The 23,918-nt window shown below is 54.0% G+C and overlaps 5 protein-coding genes across 5 annotated transcripts; 2 read left to right on the top strand and 3 right to left on the bottom strand.

Moving 5' to 3' along the window:
• Nucleotides 1-876: 876 nt before the first annotated feature.
• Nucleotides 877-3,991, top strand: ISF_02246 (ubiquitin carboxyl-terminal hydrolase 2; the record flags this gene model as incomplete). Its single annotated transcript, XM_018845852.1, has 2 exons — nucleotides 877-3,039; nucleotides 3,095-3,991. 2 exons carry the CDS (start codon nucleotides 877-879, stop codon nucleotides 3,989-3,991), a joined length of 3,060 nt encoding a protein of 1,019 aa, XP_018706559.1.
• Nucleotides 3,992-4,868: 877 nt separating this feature from the next.
• Nucleotides 4,869-5,702, top strand: ISF_02245 (phosphoglycerate mutase family protein; the record flags this gene model as incomplete). Its single annotated transcript, XM_018845851.1, has 2 exons — nucleotides 4,869-5,424; nucleotides 5,494-5,702. The coding sequence occupies 2 exons, from the start codon at nucleotides 4,869-4,871 to the stop codon at nucleotides 5,700-5,702; spliced, it is 765 nt and encodes a 254-aa protein (XP_018706558.1).
• Nucleotides 5,703-11,084: 5,382 nt separating this feature from the next.
• On the bottom strand, nucleotides 11,085-11,639 carry ISF_02244 (hypothetical protein; the record flags this gene model as incomplete). Its single annotated transcript, XM_018845850.1, has 2 exons — nucleotides 11,085-11,419; nucleotides 11,609-11,639. 2 exons carry the CDS (start codon nucleotides 11,637-11,639, stop codon nucleotides 11,085-11,087), a joined length of 366 nt encoding a protein of 121 aa, XP_018706557.1.
• Nucleotides 11,640-17,786: 6,147 nt separating this feature from the next.
• On the bottom strand, nucleotides 17,787-19,728 carry ISF_02243 (Terpenoid cylases/protein prenyltransferase alpha-alpha toroid; the record flags this gene model as incomplete). The annotated part of the gene is made up of 5 exons (XM_018845849.1): nucleotides 17,787-17,994; nucleotides 18,181-18,414; nucleotides 18,514-18,631; nucleotides 18,705-18,832; nucleotides 18,989-19,728. The coding sequence occupies 5 exons, from the start codon at nucleotides 19,726-19,728 to the stop codon at nucleotides 17,787-17,789; spliced, it is 1,428 nt and encodes a 475-aa protein (XP_018706556.1).
• Nucleotides 19,729-20,416: 688 nt separating this feature from the next.
• On the bottom strand, nucleotides 20,417-22,101 carry ISF_02242 (Histidine phosphatase superfamily, clade-2; the record flags this gene model as incomplete). The annotated part of the gene is made up of 2 exons (XM_018845848.1): nucleotides 20,417-21,856; nucleotides 21,922-22,101. 2 exons carry the CDS (start codon nucleotides 22,099-22,101, stop codon nucleotides 20,417-20,419), a joined length of 1,620 nt encoding a protein of 539 aa, XP_018706555.1.
• Between the last annotated feature and the right edge of the window lie 1,817 nt (nucleotides 22,102-23,918).

Genomic DNA, 23,918 nt, shown 5'->3' with positions numbered 1-23,918 from the left:
AGAAATCAAGGCTGGCGATGGGAGATGAAGTTCACGGCACAAAACCAAAACACGTAGGTAGCTTGCCTCCGCGTGGTGACGACGTCTTGTTGCGGCGAGACCCACTGTAAATGTGGGTGGCGCTGCGTCAGAAGGCAGAAGGCAGAAGCCAACTCAGTCTGGCGGGCTAGCCGGGTTCGAGGCTTACAGTAGGTAACTAACTTTCAGGTACAAGACAAGTTAAAAATACGGGCACAATAATGATTTGATAGGTAGTTTATAGTTCTGCGCCTGACCACGATAGAGGTTTGGAGATGAACACCCTGCAGCCAAATCTTGAGAACCTAGCCCCCGACGGACATTCCACCCAAGCCGCCAAGGCATCTGGTACCTACTACAGGCTGTGCCTACCCCGCCAGCCACGCGTACCGCCTTCTGCTGTCCCCAGCTGGCGCCTCCAGCCAAGCTTCCACGCCTAAATGTTAACCCCACATTGCCGTCAGCTACCACCAGGCATTACCTCCAACTGGCCATACCACCACATGTTGTGTTCGAGGCACTTCATACATACAGTCATTCCTTTGTTCCGTCTCAAGCATCGTGGGAGCGCGCCTTTTTTCTCTTTTTGACTTTATCTGATATCATACAAGAAGCGAACCATCATCAAACCTATACCCGCCCACCGCGGTGTCCCGAAACCTCCCACCTCCATCTGCCGCCACCAGTTCCGCGACAGAGACGAGCCTCCATCCTTCGACCGAACAAACCCCCGCCGATAGCCACACTCCCGGGCCAAGAATGCCATGAATATAGCTCCCTATACAATTCAACCGATCTAATAGTCTCGGCAGTCCCCGCTCGACACCTTCCGGGCGTCGGCAAGGGGACAGGCTGTCCATGGCCGCAAACCCCAGATACAGTCTCCCAGCGGGCTACAACGGCCATGCCACAAACGGCGCCGGCGGCAAGCCTGCCCTGCCGCATATTGACGATGTAGTCGCATTACCAACCGATGTCGACGCCGACAAGCCTCTCAAGTGGTTGTTCGAGCAGGCTGAGATGTCACTCCGGCAATCCGAGATGAGCCGCGACTTCAACAGACCGGCCTTGGCCTTGAAGGACTTCATCCGCGCTTCCGTCATTACAGTCCAGCTAGTCTCTCATCACAAAGACTATCTAATGCTCAAGGAGGGGCGCGGCGAGCTGGCAAAGAAACACGCCGCGCTAATGACCCGCATCAAGCAGCAGAGCGACGTTTACGACCAGATTAAGAAGGATATAATAGCCGATAATAAGCGAACTGGCGTCCTCCCCAAATCACAAACATCACAAAAATATCCAAATGGCAGTCATTCGCATGCGACGCCACCAATCGCCACCAGCAACGGCCCGGCGGTGACAGCATCGGGCAAGGTCAAGCCTAAGGTGCAGCCAAAGCCCCAATCTCTCCAAGGAAAAGCCGTTCTTGGCCATGCAAGATCTTCTTCCACTAATACCGTCAATATCGACTTGGCGGCGCGCTTTGCGAATCTCCGCGGACCACAGACGACACCTGGGCAAGACCCGCGCATCAAGACTCATCCAATTCCACCCTTGAAGCCAGCCGGCCCCCGCGAAATGCCTTCATCACCCCTAAAGTCAGAGCCAAGCACAGGAAATGAAGTACCATCACTACCAAAAATGCCGGATGCTATTTATCATCCAGCTCGCGGTAGCGTTTCCAGCGATGTTGGACGTCCCCCAGCCACAACACCCCGAGGCTCATACAGCCGTGCAACGCCTACCCCGTCGCTCAGCAACATGCCAAGCCCAGTATCTGCGCGGCAGAGCATGGAATACTTCCCGCCCATTCCTACCAACACGACCGGTAGTAAATCACTGCTGCAGAAACCAGCCTCTGGTAGCGAGATCAACTCGGACACGCACTCGATTACGGCGGAAGAATTATTCAAGGCCATGAAACAGAGCGGCTCTGTCCTAATAATAGATATTCGGTCTCGTACTGAATTTGACGAAGGGCACATCATGTCTTCTTCGACAATTTGTGTGGAGGCCAGTGTCCTGCTTCGAGACAATATATCGGCTGCAGAAATCTCCGAAAGCCTGGTCCTTTCGCCGAACCAGGAACAGTCGCAGTTTGATCGCCGTAACGAGTACGAGCTGGTTGTTTTCTATGACCAAGACTCTGAGGAGATTCCGCGCTCGCCCCGCAGCTCTGACGACATGGTTATTGTCTCGTTGCATCGCGCTTTGGTCCACTTCAACTATGATCGTGACTTGAAGCAACCGCCGCGGATTTTGAAGGGCGGCTTGGATGCGTGGGTTGACCTCATGGGATCTGCTTCGTTACAGACCACAAGTCTCATCAGCAGCCCTCATGTTGCGACTTCACGGGCTCGAAGCGGAACTTTTCAGCGCAGGAGATCGAAATACATCCGACCTTTACGTGCAGACGAGGTCAAAGCTTGGCAGCAGACTTTAGAGCAGGAAGAAATGAGCGCCAATCAACCCCCAGAATATCATCGCTCGACAGAATCTTTCCTGCGCCGCTATCCCCCCGTCTTAACAGAGCAGGAGTCCATGACATCTTCCCCTGCGATTGAACAGCCACCAAGATACGATTCTTTGCACAATATTGATCCATATAACGACCTTCCTTCGCCGCCAACCCGTCCCGCGCCTTCGGTTCCTCGACTCAGCTATGGTAGTTTGTCGCATACTTCCGACGAAGTTGACCGCTTCGAGCAACACGTGCCTCCCCGTCAACCGGTCCGAGCCAAGAAGGTACCGGAACAGATGACAGGGGATGGCTACAAGCTATATACAGGTCTGAATAACCCGCACAACTGGTGTTATGCCAACAGTACTCTCCAATCGCTTCTTGCCTCGCCAGACTTTGGAAAGGAGCTATCCGATTCGACATGGAAAACTGAATATCGAGCACCAAAGAAGGACAACGAGAAGATAGAGCATGCCCAACTGATGATTCACATCATCTCTAACTTGTTTCACTGGATGAGCACCGGAAATATTGAAGTAATGAAAGCTCAAACGCTGATGGTAGGTACTCCCCTCGAACCTCGCTTTTTTTCTATTAGAAACTGACACTTGGTAGGACTACTCGCAGCACATCTGTAAAAAGAGCCGCTCAAACGCTCAATTCGGCGGGACACAGCAACAAGACGCGCAAGAATTTATGTCTTTTCTTATGGAGCATTTGCACGACGAAACAAACTCCCGTCGCAATCGCAAAGGCAACGCGATGCAACCAAACACCAAGTCTCAACCGCTTCTCCATGCCGCCGTCCAATACTGGTACAACCACCTCCAATTCAACGAATCCATCGTCGACAAGTACTGGAGAGGACTGGAGCTCTCGACGGTAAAGTGCCTGGACTGCCACACCAAGACGTACACCTTCTCGCCGTTTGAGTGGATTCCCGCGCCGGTCGCGCTGGGCAGCACACGACAGACGCTGGAGCAATCGCTGCACCAGCATATTGCGAACAACACACTGGACGACTTCTCCTGTGACAAGTGCCGGCGCAACACGCGCGCGATGCAATCCATTTCCTTTGCGCGACTGCCGCCGCTGCTCTGTGTGTGCTTCCGGCGGTTCAACTACAACCAGGCGACGGGCGACGTCAAGAAGTCGACGGCGCCGGTGACGTGGGACTTTAACGACTTTGACTTTTCGCCATTTTTCCACGATAACGGCAACGGCCGGGCGCCGGCGACTGGCACGGGCGACCGGCACGCGTACGAGGGACCGTTTCGCTACGAGTGCTACGCCGTCATCGTGCACGCGGGCAGCAGGACGGACAACGGGCACTACTTTGCGTACGTCCGCGACCAGAGCACGCACGACCCGTACGCGTGGCTGTGCTGCAACGACAGTCGCGTGACGCGCGTGCGGATTGGCAGTGGCGACCGCGATGACATACAGAACGAGGTGTTCAAGTCCGGGCAGGACCGCGTTCCGTATCTTGTGTTTTTCCGGCGCAAGGGATAAACTGGCTATCTCAACGGATTTTTGTTCTTCTTGTGTGAATGTTTTATTTATATATATAGGCGCTCTTGCCTCCATCTTCCAACCCATTCCTTCTTGCGCTCGGTTTTATATCTCTTGTATTCTATATTTTATTTGCATAGCCAACTGACGTTTGATCCCGATGATGCACAACCACTGGCCGATCCAGGACCTTTCCGCGGGTGTGTACATGAATATACCTCTTGGCGGCCCTCCTCACACTAGCTTCATATCGTACACAGACAGACTTGGGTCAATATCTGCAACGTGGGGTACTTTACAGGTCCAGAGTGGCCTCTGGCCCCCAACTCGTATACTGCCCTTTCCGTCCATGGCATGCTGCAGCCTTCCCCTCGTATACGTATTGCGGCAATTGCTGCAGTCAATAGATTCATTATTGATTTATAAGAAAGCAATTCCCTCTAACAAGCTAGGCATGTAAATGGAGCAAGGAAGGAATAATCAAAAGGTAAGCTAGGGAATGCCCAGCGCGGTCTACAGTTGATGCCCCCCACCTCCGCGGCACCGGTGGCGATTCGGAGCAAGTACAGTCACCGTCAGGGCCGTCTTCGGCCGCAGCTCGCTTGGAAAAGAGCCGGCGGCATTGTCTCCGGCGGCCCGCATTAAAAAATCCGAGGTGGGCGTGCCTAGATCGGGGACGGCAGGTTCGTTCACTTTATCAATGCCCGATCTCCTTTCCCGTCCCCCTCGTTTTCCTTCCTCTTTTTTGCCGTTCAGGAACACAGTAGCAACTTTTTCCCTCTTCTCATCCTCCCCTCCCTTCCTCCTCCTCCTCCTCCCCTTGAACTGTGTACCATCTGCAAAAACCCAACATATAGACCGAGACCCCCCCGCCGCCATGCCCCCCACCATTCACCTTGTCCGCCACGCGCAGGGCTACCACAACCTGTGCGTCGAGAACGAGACGATGCGCGACCCGGACCTCACCCCCCTCGGCGAGCAGCAGTGCCTCGACCTGCGCGCCTCCTTCCCCTACCACGACAAGCTCACCCGGCTGGTCGCCTCGCCCATGCGGCGCACCCTGTGGACCTGCACCCGGGCCTTTGGCCCCGACGATGGCGGCGCGCCGTACCCGATCGTCGCGCTCGACACGCTGCAGGAGCTGTCCGACCTGCCCTCGGACACGGGCTCGTCGGTGGCCGCGCTGTCCGCCGAATTCGACGCCGCGCGGGTGGTGGACCTGTCGCAAGTGCGCGACGGGTTGTGGACGGACAAGCTGGGCGACACGCCGTTCGAGCCGACCAAGGACAAGATCGAGGCGCGCGCGCGCGAGGCCCGGCGGTCGTTGCGCGAGCTGGCAGGGCTGAGCACGGAGGACCACGTCGCGGTGGTGACGCACGGCGCGTTCCTGCACTTTTTGACGGACGAGTTCCAGGACATTCCCAACGGCAACGGTGCGTGACCTTGGCATTGTGGTGCGAGCTTGAATGACTGACTGACTGATACCGTGTGTACATACATAGCTACGAGCTGGAAAAACTGCGAGTACCGCTCGTACCAGTTCGTCGACCTGACGGGCGCCGATGAGGACGCGGCGATTGTCGAGACGGATGAGAGCTGGCAGCGCCGGCGCGGCGACAAGCCACGACTGTCACAGCATGACCTGGACGAGCTGCGGGTGGTTGCCCATGGCCGCATCGTGCCTCACTTGAAGGCCAGCTCGCACCTGTGAGTGGATATTTGGTAATGGGTGGTAAAACTGCATGTGCGCATCGGAATTATACACGGGGTTTTTTTTTTGGAAGTAATGAAGCTTTCTCATAGAGTGGCTCGAAAATAGACTAAAGCTAAACAGAACGGCGGTAGAATTGCAATAATAAATCAACTCGTTCTGTACATTTGGGAACTATATGTTAAGATACGGCCAACACCCATTGCGGCCATCATCATCTTCCGCTTGGTCTCTCATAAAGTGTGGAGGATGAGCAACTATTTGAGCTCCGGTCAAACATCTTGGTAGAGAGCACAGACAGTGAGCACTTCAGAGCTGGATCTTTTACTCTTCAAAATGTCCCGAGTGGTAGTTCAAGGCGTCCTGTTCTATCTTCTTGCCCTCTGGATTTTGACGTCTCTGCCGCTGGTATCTGTCTGGGACGTTGCCTGGAGGGAAAGTTGCGCGCGGAGACGTGCCGTATCCTTTTTCCACCTGCAAGACCTTGGCATCGGATTCTTGCCATCAGGCGATTTCGTTTTCACGCTGCTCGGCGGCCCGATCGCGATCCCTTGACGCCTCTGCAAGATGGTTCTGGAGATCAAATAGTGTTACTAAGGATAGCAACGGCGGTGGCAATGGTCAATGGTGGAATGCTACCAAAGGCTCTGCTCCTTCCTTGTTGATCTTATGACGGTAACAGGGCCAGGCGCTCGCCTACATACATGCCCAACGAATCAGCGGCAGAACACGGGTACCTACTTGTCAATCCGATTTTTCTCCAAGTCTGCCTTTTTGAACTCGATGATAGACGCCTAGCTCCAAGATCAACTAAATGAATGCTACCCGACAGGTGGCGTCATTATGGCTGCTACGGATGAAAGCCGCCGCCGCCACCTCGCTTGAGTTCATGCAAACGGAGCACAACAAACACGCAATTTTGCTCATCAACCCCTCCGTGAGAAAAAAAAAGCAGCAAGAAAACTCAGACCTTGACAGCGACAAATGACAATAGTGGAAGCGCCTTTTCTAATTTCTGCGACCTGACAGAAGCCGCATTTGACAACGCAGAATTCCAATCGAGTCTACTGGCGAACCAGAATACCACCGAAATGGCGAAGCCTCTCAAAGTTTAACTGCCCGACCACAGAGGATGTCGGGCGATTCGTCAATTCATCAGCCTCCCACTACAGGACAGACAGTCGCCATCCAGTTTCCTTCGCGGTGTCAAACACCCTTCGACCTGGACAATTACGCCGCCAAAGTTTCGTTTCCCCATCTTCCTCGTTAAACCATGTCCTTCGGCACGAGCTTTTCGACCCTGAAACCCCATCCATCCAAGCTTTGCCGTCAACAACAACAGCTATGGTAACGGAGGCGAGTGCCCCTCTTGAGCTCCCCCAACATTTGGCAGAGCGTTCAATGGGGTTGTGGCGGAGGGTACAGGCTGACCACTCGACCACAACGATCCAAAGGATCGAGCAAATGGCAGCCGATAGGGCTGAAGCTCCATAGTATCCGCCATGTTCCTTCAAGCAGTAACATGGGTCTCCTGCTCGGTCTTGTGCGTTTCACCTACACGACCATTTTCAATCTCTACAAGAACCTCCTCAGACAAATTTATAAGAAAAAAAGAAAAGAAGAAGAAGAAGAAGAAGAAAACAGGGCCTGGCTTTTTAGCGCGAGGGGAGGAAGGGCGCTCAAAGCTCCCTAACAAAGCTCATGACTGAAGTACGTTGACGTCCAGAAGGTTTACATCGGTACCAGGAGTAATGGTCTCTGGCGAACCTGGCTAACGCTGTCGATACGCCACTGGCCAACGAGTGCACGCGCTTATTATTAGAAGCTGACTTGAGAGAACGCTTTAAGTATGCAATAGCTACATTAATTGCCTAATGAACTAGACTTACGATCTAACTAATGTTAGAACCATCAGCAATATCACAATCGGCCCCATTGTTGGCATATCACGATCATCAGTACCACACGTCACCATCAACACCGATTCCCATCAGCACTACGGAGTACTACCATCACTATTAAACAGAACCATCTGGACTACGCAAGTCGTCTGGTCCAGGAAGCCTGGCGAGCAGCCTGTTTCATGTTGCCACGGAGCCTTCTTTTGCCAACCAGCTCGAAGGCACTAGTTCCTCCTGAGTCGTCATCGACAAATGAAAACGACATGAGAGCAGCCCTTGTCACAGCCTGGCCCCGGTTGGTTCGGCGAGTGTCGTCGCTGCTCAGCCCCCGCCTTAAGGTGTACATTCCAAGCACCCGCTCATCTGATCACATCGCCATGATCATCATCAACGTCGGGAAATGGGTGGCCGTTTGGCACCTGGATACGCCCACCCCTCCCCTCTACGAAGCGGCATTGGGGGCCTTTCGCCGTTGTAAGTCGCGACAAAACTAACAGAGGGCTGACGTTTTTTACCTGCTCTTTTTTAAGTCTTTAACATAGTTCTAGTTAGCTCGGCCACGTCTTGTTGTCGACGCCAAGGCCAGCCTTGTCAGTCACCCGTTGCCACTGTACCCTGGAAGCCGAACGAGGGTAAATTCTGACCAATTCTCCCGCAGAGCAGAATTTCGCTCCCCGAGATTGCTTCTTGTTGTTCCGAGCACCCTTGACGGGCCGAGGACTATACATGGCACCACACCGCGAGAAGATGACTGGTCTATCGAGCCGAGCGACTACTTGTATTGCAAGATGGTTGCGCCCTCTGCCTTGCACATGGACGTATATTGTGCATGAACGACCACCCACGATGCAGCGCTCCCTTCCCTTCTGCACTCCGCATTGTTATTGTCCAACTAGCGGTGCTGCCACACGCCACCACCATCACCACCACCAAACAAGCGGAGCTGAAGCTCGTCACCGAAAGACAACGGGCGGCTGGCGGGCTTCCGAGTCATCTCCAAAAGCAAAAGCCATGCTCTCCATACTATTGGCATATGGCAAGAATTATGGTTGCCCGCTGCATGCAGCCCCCGCCCAACTGGCACAGCCATTTTGCGCTCCCTTGCATAACTACACCGGCTGGTCTGCAAGTGATGAATCCACCGACCAGGCTCAATCCACACCACCATGTTGCCACGCGAAGGGGTAGCGCAAAGTATGTGAGGATGGACTCGACGGTTAACGATCAGCTATCGAAGAAGAATAACGAAGGAAAATACGGAAATGGTGAAGAAGAACACTATTCTAAGCAACTACAGCCGATCAAAACGGCCTTAACGACACGATAACCATACCTATATACATAGCCATATGATTGAGGCAAGATTTATGTAGGCTGTACATTCGGCATGCCTAGGTATGTGTGTACACTAGTTAGTTAGTGCACATCTCGCCTCGCCCATGACCACCGCCCAACCACTTACACGAACGACAAGGCTCATACACAACGACGACAACAGCTCTGCCACCAGTCCTGAGCGATGCCACGCAATGGGCAGCAGATGACGGCGTCCAGGTTGACAAAGTTGGCCGTCTAGCGAACCCCTCAACCGCCGTCACAGCCGACAACCTTTTCACCCTGGTCAGTGCAACCGGCCAGCGAACCAAATACCGAGCAACTGGCGGTCTGTCTCCCGCAATGATGATACCTAGACGACCGAATCGCAATGCCACCGGAATCCGAAAACAGCATCCGAAGTCCGGAATTTGGGCAAAATGTTTCTCTTTCTCAACGAAGCTACCCTGTCCACGAAAATTATGACGATATCGTTTTCTTGTTAATGCGCGCGATATCGTGAGATATGGCTGCATAATCGAGCCGAGTGTGGAACCCGTTCGTACCTCCCCCTACCTCATTTGCGAGATAATAATACCTGGGGAATATATGTACCATCAGACCACGGCCCCGAGTAGAGTGCTACGAAAGTCCGATTCCGCTACTTCCTTCCTGCCTCGGCCAGTCGCGGAATTCTCCTCTCCGATAATTAGTAATAAACAAGCATTGCGGCAGCCTTGTTTGCTTGTTTTTATCGTCTCAACAAAGAAGAAAGCATCTTCCCAATTCGGCCAGGATGGCAAAATTATGTTTAGCCGCGCTATCCCCTCGTGTCCTTTTTTTTTTTTTTTTTTTTTTTGGTTCCCTGGTACCTACATAGTTCAAGGAATTCCTGGTAAAGCCTAATCGGACAGTGGGCGAGGGGAGCTGCGTACCCGGTTCGGGGGGCATGCACCACTACGTACATAGCTTGGCAGCAGTTTTGGTGTGCCCTGTGAGACACGGCCGGGCCTCTCGATAGTTGGGGGATCTTTCCCGCTGATGCACGAGGTGGCGTGACATAACTCTGTGAGCATGCACAAGGCCAGACAGATCTGGTCTGCGCAAGAGCGAAAACCAGTAGTCTTGTCACACACATCGCGACAGACACAAGTCATGGTGGGTGTGGCACGCGTCAAAGGCTAGAAAGTTGAACGAAACAAGAAAAAGCAATGACAATTTTATTTTGTCTCCTCCGTCATAATCATAAGCTTCATAAATATAATCATCCAAGCTTCTTCGGCTTGCATATCCAAGAGCAAAAGAACTACCTGTTGTCTGTTCTGGCGCGCGCAAGTCTCGTTCTGCGGGTGAGGCGGGGGGTCCCTTATCACCCATCACATTCGATCAAACAGAAAGTTGCTCTGCTTGAATGCGGCAGCCGAGACATGCAAACGCAAACAAACCAAAAGATAAGAGCAGAGAATAGTAGAGACGTGTAAGAGTAGAGAAGAGTAGAGAAGAGTAGAGGAGTAGAGAGAGTAGAGAAGAGTAGAGAAGAGTAGAGAAGAGTAGAGAAGAGTAGAAGAGGAGCGAAATGTGCGAGAAAGTGGAAAAGGTGAAAAGCCGTGGCCGTCCATTCAAATTTGGGCCGGGCACAAACAGTTCAGGACAGCATAAAAACATTCAACATCATAAGATTTGAGGAAAGAAAATAAAGAGAAGAAAAGTAAACATGTCTAAAAGAATATCGGTTTCGTTTCGTCATAAGTCGTTAGATGGCATAACGTCAATCGGATCGCTCGTTGCTTTTTCTTTAATTCGTCGCTTTCATCCAAAGATTTCATATATCCGTCCATCCTTTGCGGGGAGGTGCCCTTGGTCCATCGACACGGGTTTCCAGCAGAGCCAAAGCCAAGGGGTATTCCAACTGCTGTAACGCTGTGAAGTCTTTCAGCCCTTTATAAGGCTTTCATTTGTTCTTTTTTTCCTTCCGCCGGAGGTGCGGTTTATGGTACCACACCAAAGCTCGACTTGCGGAGCGATGTGCTTGGTTGCTGCTTTCTTGCCCTTTGAGTGTTGTACACGCAAGACGACAAGGTTCAGTATCCACTGCCACATACATTCGCGCCCACCCCAGAAACAAGACAACTCGCGCCGCCGACAAACGGACAGGCGTCTTGGCCGCCTAATCAAACGACGTGGTCGAACTGCTGCTCGAATGGTGGCCTGAACGCCGACCTCCGCTGCTGTGGTCGGAGCTGTCTCGCGAGGAAGTTTGGCGGCTCTTTCGTCGGAGGCCTTGAACAATACCATTGCGGGCCAGCATGCCATTGTTGGCGGAGAAGTTTTGGCAGACCATAAATGCGCGCATCGCAGCGTTTTCCTGGGCCAGCATGTCGGACTCATACGCCAGGTCGGTTTGGTACTCGCGGCCGTTGACTAGAACGAGGCATGTAAAGCCATTGGGGTCGCGGTAGCATTCGTAAGCAGGGTCGGTCCATCCACGGCGGCGGCAAAGACCTGGGAAACTTGGTTAGTTTTGTCGCAACTCGGGGAATGATATAAACGCAAGCAGCGGGCAGTGGGTGGGATTGAGCTTTGTGGTTAACAAGGACACGAGCGCCTCTTGAGGGAAGAGTTGCTTGAAGTTTACCCAAGAGCAGCAATGCCAAGTTGCGTAAGGTGTAAGGGAAGCCATTGGTAACTTACTTTCCAGGTACTGCATATAAAAACCAGCCATTGTGAAGCAAGCTTTGGACAACCACCGTCTGCAGTGTAAGAGAATGAAATACCGCAGAAGACAAAGCCGGCCGGAGAGAATTTATCGGCCTCGCCTCAGAGGCTGGTTGGTGTAGTTGGGCTCGGTGTGGAGGGACCGCTGAGTTGTGTGTTGCGTGCGTGGGCTTGGGCGTGGGTAGTCTAGTTCTAGGTAGTTTCTGCTCCACCAATTGGGGCAAGAGTTGCGCTCGTAAAGTCGTGCAGAGTTGTAGTGTTGATGCAAAGAAAGCAAGCCTGGGCACCCCGAGGTCAATGGATAAACAAGCAAGAGACAAAAAGTGAGAGAAAAAGTATCAACAAGGTAACAAGGGCAAAGCCAAGTAACGAGACTGGCAGGTGGGGAGAAGTGAAGAGTTGAGAAAGAGGTCCGCAATGTTGTAAGGACGTTGTGGCGGAAGATCGGGGGATGAAGAGGTGTATATATGTAAGCGATTCAGGGTTCTTGTGTAGGAAAAACAACAGCACACACACACACACACACACACACACACCCAAACCAACGGTATGTGCAGTAGCGCAGGGCTATTTTAATTTGCAAATCGGTACTGCATTATCATCATGAGTCTATTAGCGCGCACCGGGGGCGTATCCTGAGAAGAGGGGTGTACAAGATGGTATGGTATTGCAGCGCGGCGCGCAGATGCAGCCAGGCCAGAGAAGAACGAGGCCAGCTAGGAAAATGGCGAGCAAGCGACTGCGGCTCTCGACTGATGAGTGTGACCCATCTTGATGTGTTGGCGTAGCTAGTTGCCAGTTGATACACGGCCACTCGAGCCTAGGACGCTCCACACCGGCGCATGGCAAGGGCAGGTCGCGTCGGCCAGCACAGAAAGGCAAATGAATGTGAGGTTTGCATCATGGTAGGCAGTATGTTGTCGTGATGCTGCAACCGCTTACAGTTGAGCAGGAGCGCGCGAATGGCAAGGTGAGTGGTGTACATGAGCCGCCGGCCTCTTGTCCGCAATTCGTATCTGGTGTTAGTTTTGCTAGCAAGTTGCCCGGTCTCCCTCTTCTGAGATCCGGGAACTGTTGCAGCTTGCCGACCAAGTAAAAGCCCACCGCTTCAATGGGGCCGTTTGGCCGTTGGTACGGTACCATGGGTGGTTCCGGCGGGCTGGCTAAAAGCTGGCTGGGTAATAAAAACTGGCGACCCTAGCACGGCTTTCCATGCAGTTGCCAACTTGCCATCCATCTGTTGTGGTGCGGTGGTGGCGAGTTGGAACCACCACCAGAGGCTGACTGGACGTCCCCAGAAATCCGGCATGCTTTCTTCGACCTTTTTCTGGGATGACTTCTGCGAGCGACTTGCTTGACGGCATGTGGTACCTGGTAGGCCACTGCAATACCGGACCCCAAGAGATCTCTGTGCAGACAGCGGCTGTATGATCGCAGGGTACAAGGGCCACCACGCTGGGCCTCTTCTCCAGAGTAGTGCAGTTTCGTGCATGTGTAGTTGCCGACATGTTTTGCTCTAAACCAAATGGCCAAGCTTTATCTCCGCTCTTGCCGCCGTGTCAAGTAATACCACAGATTTGTGCGCGAATTGACAAAGTTTGACAGACTTGGCTGGTGCTGGAATGATCCCATCCGTGCTCGCTCAATTGGCACTTCCGACTGGCCGGATTCCTGGGACTGGCGTATCGCCAGAGATCCTGTACAAATCTAGGGGGGAGGGGAACATTGACAGGGGGCTGGCAGTACAAGGTTTGCTGACCCTGGCAAGACTGCATGGCCCTGGCACTGCAACATCAGAAGGAATCAATGGCTGGCTTCTGGCTTCAACTCCGCACCAGCTTGACAATCAGTGGCCTTGCCGAGGGTCGGGGTTGACGCACAACGTATACCCATGTCCGCGGTGGCCGGGGTCTGGCCTACAGAATGTACAGGTGTACAAGGGCCCAGAGGTAGTGAGATACTTCCACACGCGAACCCCTCGAACCCTCGAGGTCGGTGAGCAACACAGCCAGACCCTCTATTCCCCTCCCATACCACCTCAGGTTAATAACCAAAGACCTTGTGCATGAACAGCCTGTGGGAAGTGGCTGGGAGGTGGGTTCTGGTGGATCGCTAGCTTGGCTCCTCGTGCTGGCACCAGTACTGCGAGGTCCTGGGCCGGATGCCGTTATGCCATTGGACCCTGTTCTTGTTTTGTTTTGATACTGTGTCGCCATCAGCCCACGTCTTGTCTACAGCCAAAATGGGCCCGCCTCACTGACCTGACGTTGAGATGAGGTTATGTCGTGATACACCAGCAGACGGGCGTTGGTGGCGGCAAAACGCATGGCCGCCTCCCTCATTCTGAGTGAAGAAACCGGTGAGCAAGGCACATATGATTGGTTGCCTTGTCAATGGAGGGGTGTCGCGAGGCACTCATATCAATGGCCCTGCCTGCTGTCTGAGCCCTCAATCCCCGCCCAGATGCAATGATGTGTTGGCAGTGCCGCTGGGTAATATTATATCAACAGCCAAATGAGTGCAGGGCACGCCTCATGGGCTGCTACTTCACCATGTGTCCAATTGGACATGAAGGCGTCGTGTGGCGGCGCGGGGTCAATTGCCAGCAAGTTAGCAGCACGGCGAAAGGGCCGCTTGGACGTCGACGGCGCTGTCAGCGCTGATCATCATGTCCCATGAGCCTGGCACCAATATATGTACAGTTATATGTGCAAGCAAGTGCAAGAAATTATGCACATGCAACCATATACTTCCATAATCAAGGAAGGCACCCGGCAAAGCCTATGCTTAACCCAGCCAAGGACATGATATAATGCTGCATGAAGGGGCTCGATTGGTAGACTGTATCTTTTACACGATCCCTGATGTAATTGCCGGCAACATGCCGTATTTTGCAGATTGACGTGATTCTTGCTCTTTTGGTCTTTTCTGCTCCTTCTCTGTACAAGGGATAACGATGAACGGGAAGCTGAAAGGGCAGGTAGATGCGCTAGCTAGTGTCGATGAATACGCCGAGCATAGGCTGCATCGCGAGTTGGCTAGCCACTGAATGCAAACAGGCTGTTGTTGAAGGTCGGCCCTTTTGGCTCTGCGTTGACTTGACGCGCTGCGCCTTATTAGTCGTTGTTACATGAGGTCCTAAATTAGACGATTTGTCCCGAGCGAATCAGGCACGACAGCTGGTTCCATTGTGGGCAATTCCGAATTGGCGGTGGGCTTGCATGCCTATTTGGGGGCTCATCTGGCGCCGTATTGTTCGTGCGTATTGTTTCTGTCACTCTGTTCTTCGGGAACCATATGCGGCCGTCGCGGATTCGGTTCTTTGGATGACAAGATGCTTGGCAATAGAAGATCCAGTCCGTCCGTATAGTAGGCGCCAGCATGGGGCCGTTTGTGCATTAGAGCATTTGAGTATCAAGAAAGGGTCCCGTTCGATATGTTTCATCTAGGCGCCCGTAAGTCGTCAACCCCACGTTTGGAGGCTTGCTTAGAATATTCCTTCGCTAGTCATTATTGCTTTTTGGTCCGTTCTTCTGCACCTTGTTCCATGCGGCGCCAATCTATCGTGTCTGGTTCGTTGCTTTGTGGTGCCTCAACAAGCTGTGTAGCTCAACGCTGTGTGCCCATCAGAGGATGTTCAGGAATTGGAGTGCTTGGCAAAGCGCTGGCGGAAAAAAGTAAAAAAAAAAAAAGTAGACACATAATAAGAGAAAGCAGGAAGGGAAGGACGCCAGCGAGATGGCCTGCAAAGGGCAATTGGGGGCGTGGGACTGATGCAAGGGCGTGTGTGTTTGCAGATGGGAAGTAAACCTACATACATAGCTTGCCAACGGAGTGCCTCCTACCGTATTAGCTCGTCGATGGTTGCTGCAGGTGAGGAGGGGCTGGCATGCGGTGGGAAAGTACGAAGTACCTTGGCCGTTTCTTGGTAATGCAGTCGAGATTTGTAAAAAGTACCATTTCATCTTGGCTGCAATATCCCTTGTTGTTAATCTGCACCCCGTCTTTGCGGCATGAAGATGTCAAAGTACCAAAAATATCGAAAGTGAGGGGTCTCTCACTCCTACCTAGTTATCACCAAAGGAGGGGCGCTGGAGGGGCAAGTCCGCCCACCAGCGACCAGCGATCAAACAGGAATTATTCCACGCCTCGAGTCATTGGCCGTCTTCGCCTCGCCATCCATCCATACAAGATGCGATGCTCCCTATCGCACAGGTTGAGCCCTAGACTCTACAGAACCCCCAAAATTACCGCCATAGCCTCGTCAATGGCACCGTGACGAGGGAAGGCCGTTGCCCCGCGCCGTATCAATGACCGTCCACCTAATCCCGGTGGCGCTTCATCCTGCGAGTGATTTGCATGTATGTTTCTCCATCGCATTGACAGGGTCCTGATCGTTTATTAATAAGGAGGAAGAAAAAGAAGAAAAACAACACGATAAAAGCCATAACAACTAAATAAGCGAGGGTGTCCGCAGTAAATCTAAGTCGTCACCAGAAAAGGGGCACCACGCGCTGCCCACCTTTTGGCTGGCCGCCTTGCATGCGGCCGGTCTCGATGCAATGGCAACGTATCGTTGTGCCACGAAATGCACATTGCCGACATCAAAACTTGGCTTCGCCTTTCTCACGTTGAAATTGTCCATGGAGTTGTTTGGTGTCCCCCCCCCCCAAAAACAACTCTGAGACGCCGAATGTCGGTAGATGGCTTGGAAACTTCCCACGCCACTTCATCCTCAGCCCAGCCCGATTTACCCTACTGCAGTAAACAATCGGCACTCTTCCATAAAGGTGACTTCATATGCCGGTCCACCTTTGCACAACTTTAAAACATATGCATCTTTGTGCCAGTTTTGATTATTCATGGCCTGCCTTGCCTGCCACGCCTTGAGAACAACACCATTCGCGCTGATGGTTGACTAGGACGGGGGTCACATTCGAGACAGGACGGGAAAGAAGCCCAATCTGAAATCATATTTCCCAGTAACGAGTCATCAAATACGCAGTACCACTCGGAATCCAAATCGAAACTGCCAGCGCATCATCCTCGGCCAAAAAAAGACTCGGCCTCGCCGCACTAATACTTGCAGCGGCTAGGCCCCGTCCTGTCCGGCCTCGCATCATCCGTCCCGGTTTGCAGTCCCAAAATCTCTCGCCTCCTGCATGAGTAAGTCAGAATTTCTGTAGCCCGGTTTTCTCAACTAGAAACCTGGGTAAGGTCTTCTAGAGAAGAGCACCTTGAGAGGCAGAGGAGAGGCCGATATGCGTCACCCAGCCTGTGTTCCGCGACGAGAAGGCTGGCAGGCAACATGGCTCTCCGCAGAACGAGCATTCTCGCCCCTTTGGATTTCCCTTCTCTGGAAAATTTGCTTCTGTCGTTTCGCAGCGGGGCACCCACCGCTTCGATGCATTTGGAACATGTTTATTAGTTCGCCAGCGCCTCCAGTTGTTGTTGACGTCCCGCAGATCCTGACTCAACGCCCGCCACAACTGCACGCGAGCGAGATGCACGCCCCCTTGTCATGGAAGGAAAATTCGCCTTCCTTCTAAACTCCAAGTTGTCGATTTGAATCATCGTATCCCTGTTCCCGGTCGCAGGGAGGGTACCGAGGGATACTTCGTTCCTCTGGGCAGCTTACTCGGTCAGCCCGCGTGCATCACTTCTCACTTTGGACACAGTGGACTCTCGCGTTGAGTGCGTGTAAACATTGGCAATTCTGTTTCCTGCTTCTTCTTCTTCCAAGTTGTCCGCATCGCCGTTCAATGGATTCAGTGGCTCCCGAAAGAGTCGCGTACCCTCCTCTTGCTCCTTTGTTGGGACAATTTAACTCGCCCCAATGTTTTGATGCGTTGGCCATATGTAGCTAAGGCAAGCCGCGCCCACCCAGATGCGTCCATGCAAGTGAGCTGCCTTTTGGACGAATGGTATCGTCAATTTATGAAACTTGAAAAGCATTGCCAATTTACCACCATTCGCAAAAATCGTTCGTTAATGCAGCCTTGGTACCAGCTGCCAGGAAACCTTGGGACCTACTCAATTCGGTAGCTCCGGTTTCCCGGACCGTGTTTGCATGATCGGATACTTTCGCCATCGTATTCGGCATACCGGTTCCAGCGCCGACGCGCAGTACGTATCGCCCTTCGTCTGGATAGCATCAGCAACTCGTCTTGGACGCATAGTACTCCCAGGCGGCTTCGATTTTGTGCTGAGGTATCACGTATATGGGATGCGTGGTCATGATTCGGTCATTTTCATCGAAGATCTGCTCATCCTCAACGTAGGGCAGAGCTTCCCACTCGTCAGCGCCGCCAACAGAACCAGCCGGTCGTGCTGCGCGCAACGTCCACTTGTGTTGCGCTGAACTAAGGCCGGATAGCACGTAGCATGTGTGGTAAGCATCTGAATATCTATGCAACAAGAAAAACCACGCGTTAATGAATCACGAACCAGCCTAAACGAAAACGTCATCGAAGAGGAAAACCTACTTGCTTGGCTTGTCTCTCAAGCCACCCCGAAGGGTTTGATCCTGGCAGCAGCATAGAATGTACCTTATCAGTCCATTACGACTGAAGAGGCTGCCGGTATCTGCGGCCTGCTGGTCGGCGGATCTGGCGTCGCCACTGCTCGGCCCGCTCAGGGCGGCCTGGATGAGTGGCCAGCATCCCCCAACCCAGTGGCTGTAGCAACCATCCACGAGTTTGTTTGTGCGACCTGAAAAACCACCTTCCGGGGCGTACTGGCGTGAAGACAGCCACGCAATGAGTCGCGGCACGTCCATGTACCTATAGAATTCAAGACGGGTTAGCCTTCTGCACGTTTTCGCTCGTTGCACCGGGCTGAGACCACGAACGGGAGAGGGCAGGCAACCTGTGACCACTTACTTCGGTATGGAACGATGCGGAGCGTCCAGGATGGACAGACACCCGAGGGCACAAAAGGCGTACGCCCCATGTGCCTCGATACCCGGCATTGCAGCCACGCCTCCCTCGTATGTCTGGCCTGTGGAAGAGGTAACAGTCCCTACGTCAGCGGCGAGTCCAAGAAAACGCTCAGGTCTCGGGAAGGTACTTACATCTACCTACCCACTCTGCGAGACCGCTGAAGAGGTCTTTATGGCCGGCTGCGCATGCAGGTGAGTCGGGTGACAACTCGAGGGGGATCCCGAGCACGGAAATGAGAACTGATGCGCAGTATGCACCTCTACCAAAAGCAAAAAAGTAAACCGCAGAGTCAGTGTTAGTCCCAAAACACCTAGTCCCTCAGCACCACATCTCTCGAAGCCCAGCAAGCCGAACCCCGAGAGGTGGAGGGAGAGAGAAAGAAAGGTTGTGTGGTGGTGGGTTGCAACAAACGTACCGCACGTCCTCCTCGCCTCCCACTACCATCTGGAAGCCGCCGTCAGCCTGCTTCAGTGAGCAGAGCCACTTCCACATTGCATGCCTGTCAATCACTTCGTACGCCGCTTCTCCACCCACGAGCATGAGGGCCAGCACGGTGGCATAGGTCGTCGCGAGGTGTGAATCCTGGCCGAAGCCCCCCCCAAAGCCGCCACCGGCGTTCTGGAGGGGGCGGACGGTCTCGACCAGCCGCCCACGGTACACGGCGCCCACGTCGTCGTCCTCCCCCTCGCTCAGCAGTGTCAGCGCCGCGAGCGACCAGTAGAAGAACCACGGCCGGCTGGGATCGGCGGCCGTCATCTGCGGCGGGAGCCTGCCAAGCTGCTTGTGCAGAAACTTGACGTGGCGCTGCCTGTCCAGGCGGGGGACGCCGTGCCGGTTGTTGCGTCTCTTGCTGCTGCTGCTGCCCGCATGGAGAACCCCCTCACTGTCGTCGTCGCCGCGTAGGAAGGGCAAGCATTCGTCAATGGTCTCCCGCTGCAGCCGGGACGACTCCGTCTCGAGCGCGTCGACAATGGGCGGCAGCGAGGTGAAGAGCCCCAGGATCGCGGGTGGTTCGCTGCTGGCGGCGTGGTGGTAAGACTTGCTGCTGCCGCTTCGCACGGGGAGTGACTCTGCAGCTGCAGCCATGGCCTTGATTTGATGTCGGAACAGTACTCTGGGCTGGGTCTTCTTGTTGCGACGGTTGCGAAAGCTCATTACGTAGCGCGCGGCTGGCCCATTTCATGCAAACGGCTGGAAAGAGCTTCTCTTTGTTCGCGATTTCGCTTTATATACTTTCCGAGAGCGGGGGCCTTCGGTGGATTCCCTCCCTTATGGTTGTCGCGCTTCTGAAGCTAGGTAGGTATTTTGTTTTTGCTTAATATTGTAGTTGTGGTTGCCGTTTTGGCGCCGCCAAAGCTAGCTATTGTTCTCGGGAATTGGTCGGGTACCAATTTGTGGCCCAAGCCTGGTTGACAGCTACCCCGCGCCGAAGACGAATGCGGAGAAGAAGAAGGCGGTTTTTGAATTGAAGAGGCAAGTAGGCGGTTTTATTCTTGTGGACAAGTTTCGTAGGAAATAATGTTCGTCTTGATTATATGTGCACTGGGTGGGATGTGACACAAACGCACACACACACGACTTGGTTGGTTGTTGGCGCGAACGCGCAGACGCAGGTACCCTGCACCACGCTGTTTTGACGATTCGTCAGGCAGAATAACGGACCAGTTTGGTTTTACCTAGTAGCGGACAAGAAATTGTTTTTTGTTTATTCTTATGATCGTAGTATCTGATCTTATTAATATTAATCCATCTGCGATCGTTCATGTTCATTTAACACAGCTGCATCTATATACCACAGATGTTCATCCATACACACTAAACCCCAACAACACAATCACAAAATTTAGTTGTACGTCTTGCCGGCGAAAATCGTGCCATCATAGTCAACGTTCTTTGTCGAGTTCTTGAGGGTGTAGTTTCCGAAGCAGGCATACTGGTAGTTGCTCTCCTGGAACGTGTTTGCCTGGCTCTCCAGGAACGCGCCCAGCTCGCACAGTCCGTCGAGGCGACCGGACGTGGCGTCGCCGCACTTGCCGCCGCGGATCGTGTTAAGCGGGATGATGCCGTTGTTCAGCCGCATGCGGATGAACTTGTGCGTCGCGTTCTTCGCCTCGTACCCGTATTGACCGGCCGTGTACGCCACGCGGCGGTTCTCCACCGGCGCCGGGTCCGGCGCCGCGCAGCCGATCTGCTCCGTGACCAGGTTGGCGCCAAACGGCGTCAGGTGGGACAGCGTGAAGTGAGCGCCGGTCGCCGGGGGGAACTCGTCGAGCGTCGGCGCGCTCTTGAAGTAGTCCACCGACAGCGCGGTCAGCGCGGAGATGATGATGTCGTCGTGCGAAAAGTCGGCGTACACTTTCTGGCCCAACGGGAACGTCTTGCCGTTGTCGTCAAAGGTGGCGTTGACGGAGGAGTTGCCGACGGAAATGTACTGGTGCTCCAGGCGGGCGAGCAGCTCCTGGACGTAGCCGACGCCCTGCGCGCGGCCGGTCGGGTTGCCGTACGCGTACAGGTAGTAGTACTGCTGGTCGAGCACCGTCTCGAAGCCGGCCCACTCGGCGGCGGTGAAGAGCTGGCAAAAGTCCGACTGCCCGACGTAGCCGTACTCGTACGCGCACGTCATCTGCATCGCGTAGACGTCCTCCGCCGTAAAGCTGAACCCGGCGGGTGCGTGGCTGGCCAGGCGCTCGGCGGCGGCGCGCGCGTAGATCTTGATGTAGCGCTCCTGGTGGAAGGCGGCGAGGTCGTTGTTGGCCTTGGTGTCCGAGTTGGTGCAGCCGTCGTACGAGGCGAGCGTGTTGTTCTCGGTGCCGCCCTCGGGGATGATGACGGTGCTGAAGGGCGCGGTCCAGTGCAGCAGGTCCGGCTCGGGGGTCGCGTTGAACGACGGGCCGAAGAAGCCGAGCGCCCAGTTGATCTGCGAGTTCTCGATGCGCGACTGGGAGGTCGTGCGCAGCGTCACCTTGGGCCGCTCGGTGCCGTTGCCGCCAAAGACGGCGCTGTACTGCAGCTGCGCCGTCTGGGCGTCGAAGAGCGTGCGGCCGTAGTTGTTCCAGAAGGCGACGCCGCGGCCGAACTCGGTGTTGGCGCCGATGCCGGTCAGCAGGCCGGTGTTGTTCAGGATGTACTGGTAGCTGTTGAGGAACTTGAGCGGGCCGGTGAAGTGCTTGCCTTTGTTGCCGCGCTTGTAGTCGGCGAGCTTCTGGGCGAAGCCGCCGGTGGTGACGTTGTCGACCGAGTCCGGGAAGCGCTCCGCGTGGCGCTGCAGGGTGCTCACGGATTCCTGGTCCCCGGTATTAGTATTTCGATTGATGAATTACTAGTGTTACTTGTTTCAAGGCCACTCACAACTTGGCAGCCGTCGGGGAGGCCGACATAGCCGACGCCAAAGGCATCCTCTCGATTGTCCGCGTACGACGAGAGCTCACCCCACGAGGACGATGCGCTCTTGGCATCCGTCAAGACATGGGCGGAGGCATTGCTGCCTGCCGCGACCATCAAGGCCATTGAAAACACGGTGGCGCGCATGGCGGTAAACTGTCAGTTTGTCGATCCGACACCTGCTGGCGAGACACAATTGAGTTGCAATGGCGGCGGTAAGCTTAACCCAAAACTCATCCGGTCCCTGACCATCCGGGGGAGCAGCCGCGAGACTATTTAAACGCCCTTTTTCGCACAGGTCTCCCCCAAACAAAAGCACCAAAGCAGTAACAACGTTACATTCTCGGAACATTCTGCCGGACGGCGCTGATCGTCTTCTACATTGGGCGGCGTTATGTCGGATTGGGTCGACTATTGAGGCTGCTGAAGCCGCATTTGCCGGTGACCGTGACAAATGAAATCTCACACCAGGAACATGCCCTCGCGCTCCCGCGGTGCCATTGGGACGTTGAAATTGTCATTGTGGCTGCCAGGCGCCCGCGCTGCGCCCGCGCTGCATGTTTATTGCAGACGAACCATCCGGAACTCATTCAAGGTTCTAATTCTCACAAAGAACTTCTCACGCTTGACTTCGAAGCAGTACAAACATGGCGACGAGTGGGCTTGTCAAGGTTTGTCACTAGTGTGTGAGGGGTTTCTCTTCATCACGCCGAGTGACAAATGGTTTGCATACCTCTTCCAAAAGCCTTCACAAAGAGGCGCACTCGTGTTTCAGCCGAGGTCTTACGATAGGTCTGTTTGGTTGGAAGCGTTACCATCATCACAAATAGCGGGATAAAAAAAAGCTAGTGATAAATCATCGACAGTGTACCCCAGCTCACACCTCAGTTGTCCATCTCTTCTCGTCATGATTAAGCTTTCTATGGCGTGAAGCTAACGCCCTTTAAAGCAGCCTTATGAGTATTCCTCCCAACACTTATACATTCCATAATACCTCCTATGCCCTCTCACAGTCGGGCTCGTCAGTTCGCATCCCGGAGCCGGCACCATGTCAACCTTTTCCGGTCGAGTCCCGGGTGACCTGGAGTCTCTGGGAGTTTGTTCGCATCATTATCTAATACTAAACGTTCTTCCTGTTTGACCAAACTTCTCGCTTTAACTCTCAGCTACCAGTCGCATTCTATGACAGTATCACTGAGAATTCCGCGTCATGGAGGCGTCAGCCAATCTATCAAGCCAGTTCAGACGGCATCAAATGGCTAGCTCTCGCTTCTCTATCCATCTTTAGCGGTACAGTCGCGCAGGCTTTCAAATGATCTTATACATCATTCTTCCCACAGCATTGTGCGGTTCGCCTCAGTCCCCCGCCAAACTTGCGCTCTATTCCCCAGCCTCAACGGTTCTGGGGAGTGCCGGCGGATGAAGCAACCAGGCCGATATGGCAAGGGTATTTTGTACTTGATGGAACTGTTCCACATTGTGGTGTACATGTCACTAGCAAACCATGGCCCTGCGTATCGGATTGATGTCGTGGTGTCAAAGTTCGGGGATGCGAGGCGACGTTGGCTTCAAATTCGGGTCGCGCGCGCTGTGAGGGTGTCATCTTCGGTCCGATTTCACGACCGGACATCGAGAGGGACACATCAAGCGGAATTCCCAGCCACTACAAAGCTATGGAAGTCGTCATCGAGCTTCGCGGCTGCACAGAAGAGGCACTCTCTCTGCGAGAGCGTCTCTTCGCCGCGACTGGTGCAGATGCGACAACCCCAGGTCGGCGCCCTGCGCTTTGACAAGGCAGCGCTGACATGTTGCAGAGTTACAAACTATGAGAAGGCAGGGGTTGTCATACGCATGCATTACAGAGCGCGTAGATGGCCTCCCCTGCCCTCCCCCGGCGAAAGACCAGGCCGAGAGGCCACGAGACCTGGTAGGCCGTTTTGAGCTACAGAAGCCGCCGAGACACC

Source organism: Cordyceps fumosorosea, assembly GCF_001636725.1.
Source record: "Cordyceps fumosorosea ARSEF 2679 chromosome Unknown scaffold_4, whole genome shotgun sequence".
NCBI lineage: Eukaryota > Fungi > Ascomycota > Sordariomycetes > Hypocreales > Cordycipitaceae > Cordyceps > Cordyceps fumosorosea.
This window is presented reverse-complemented; position numbering and strand designations above follow the sequence as displayed.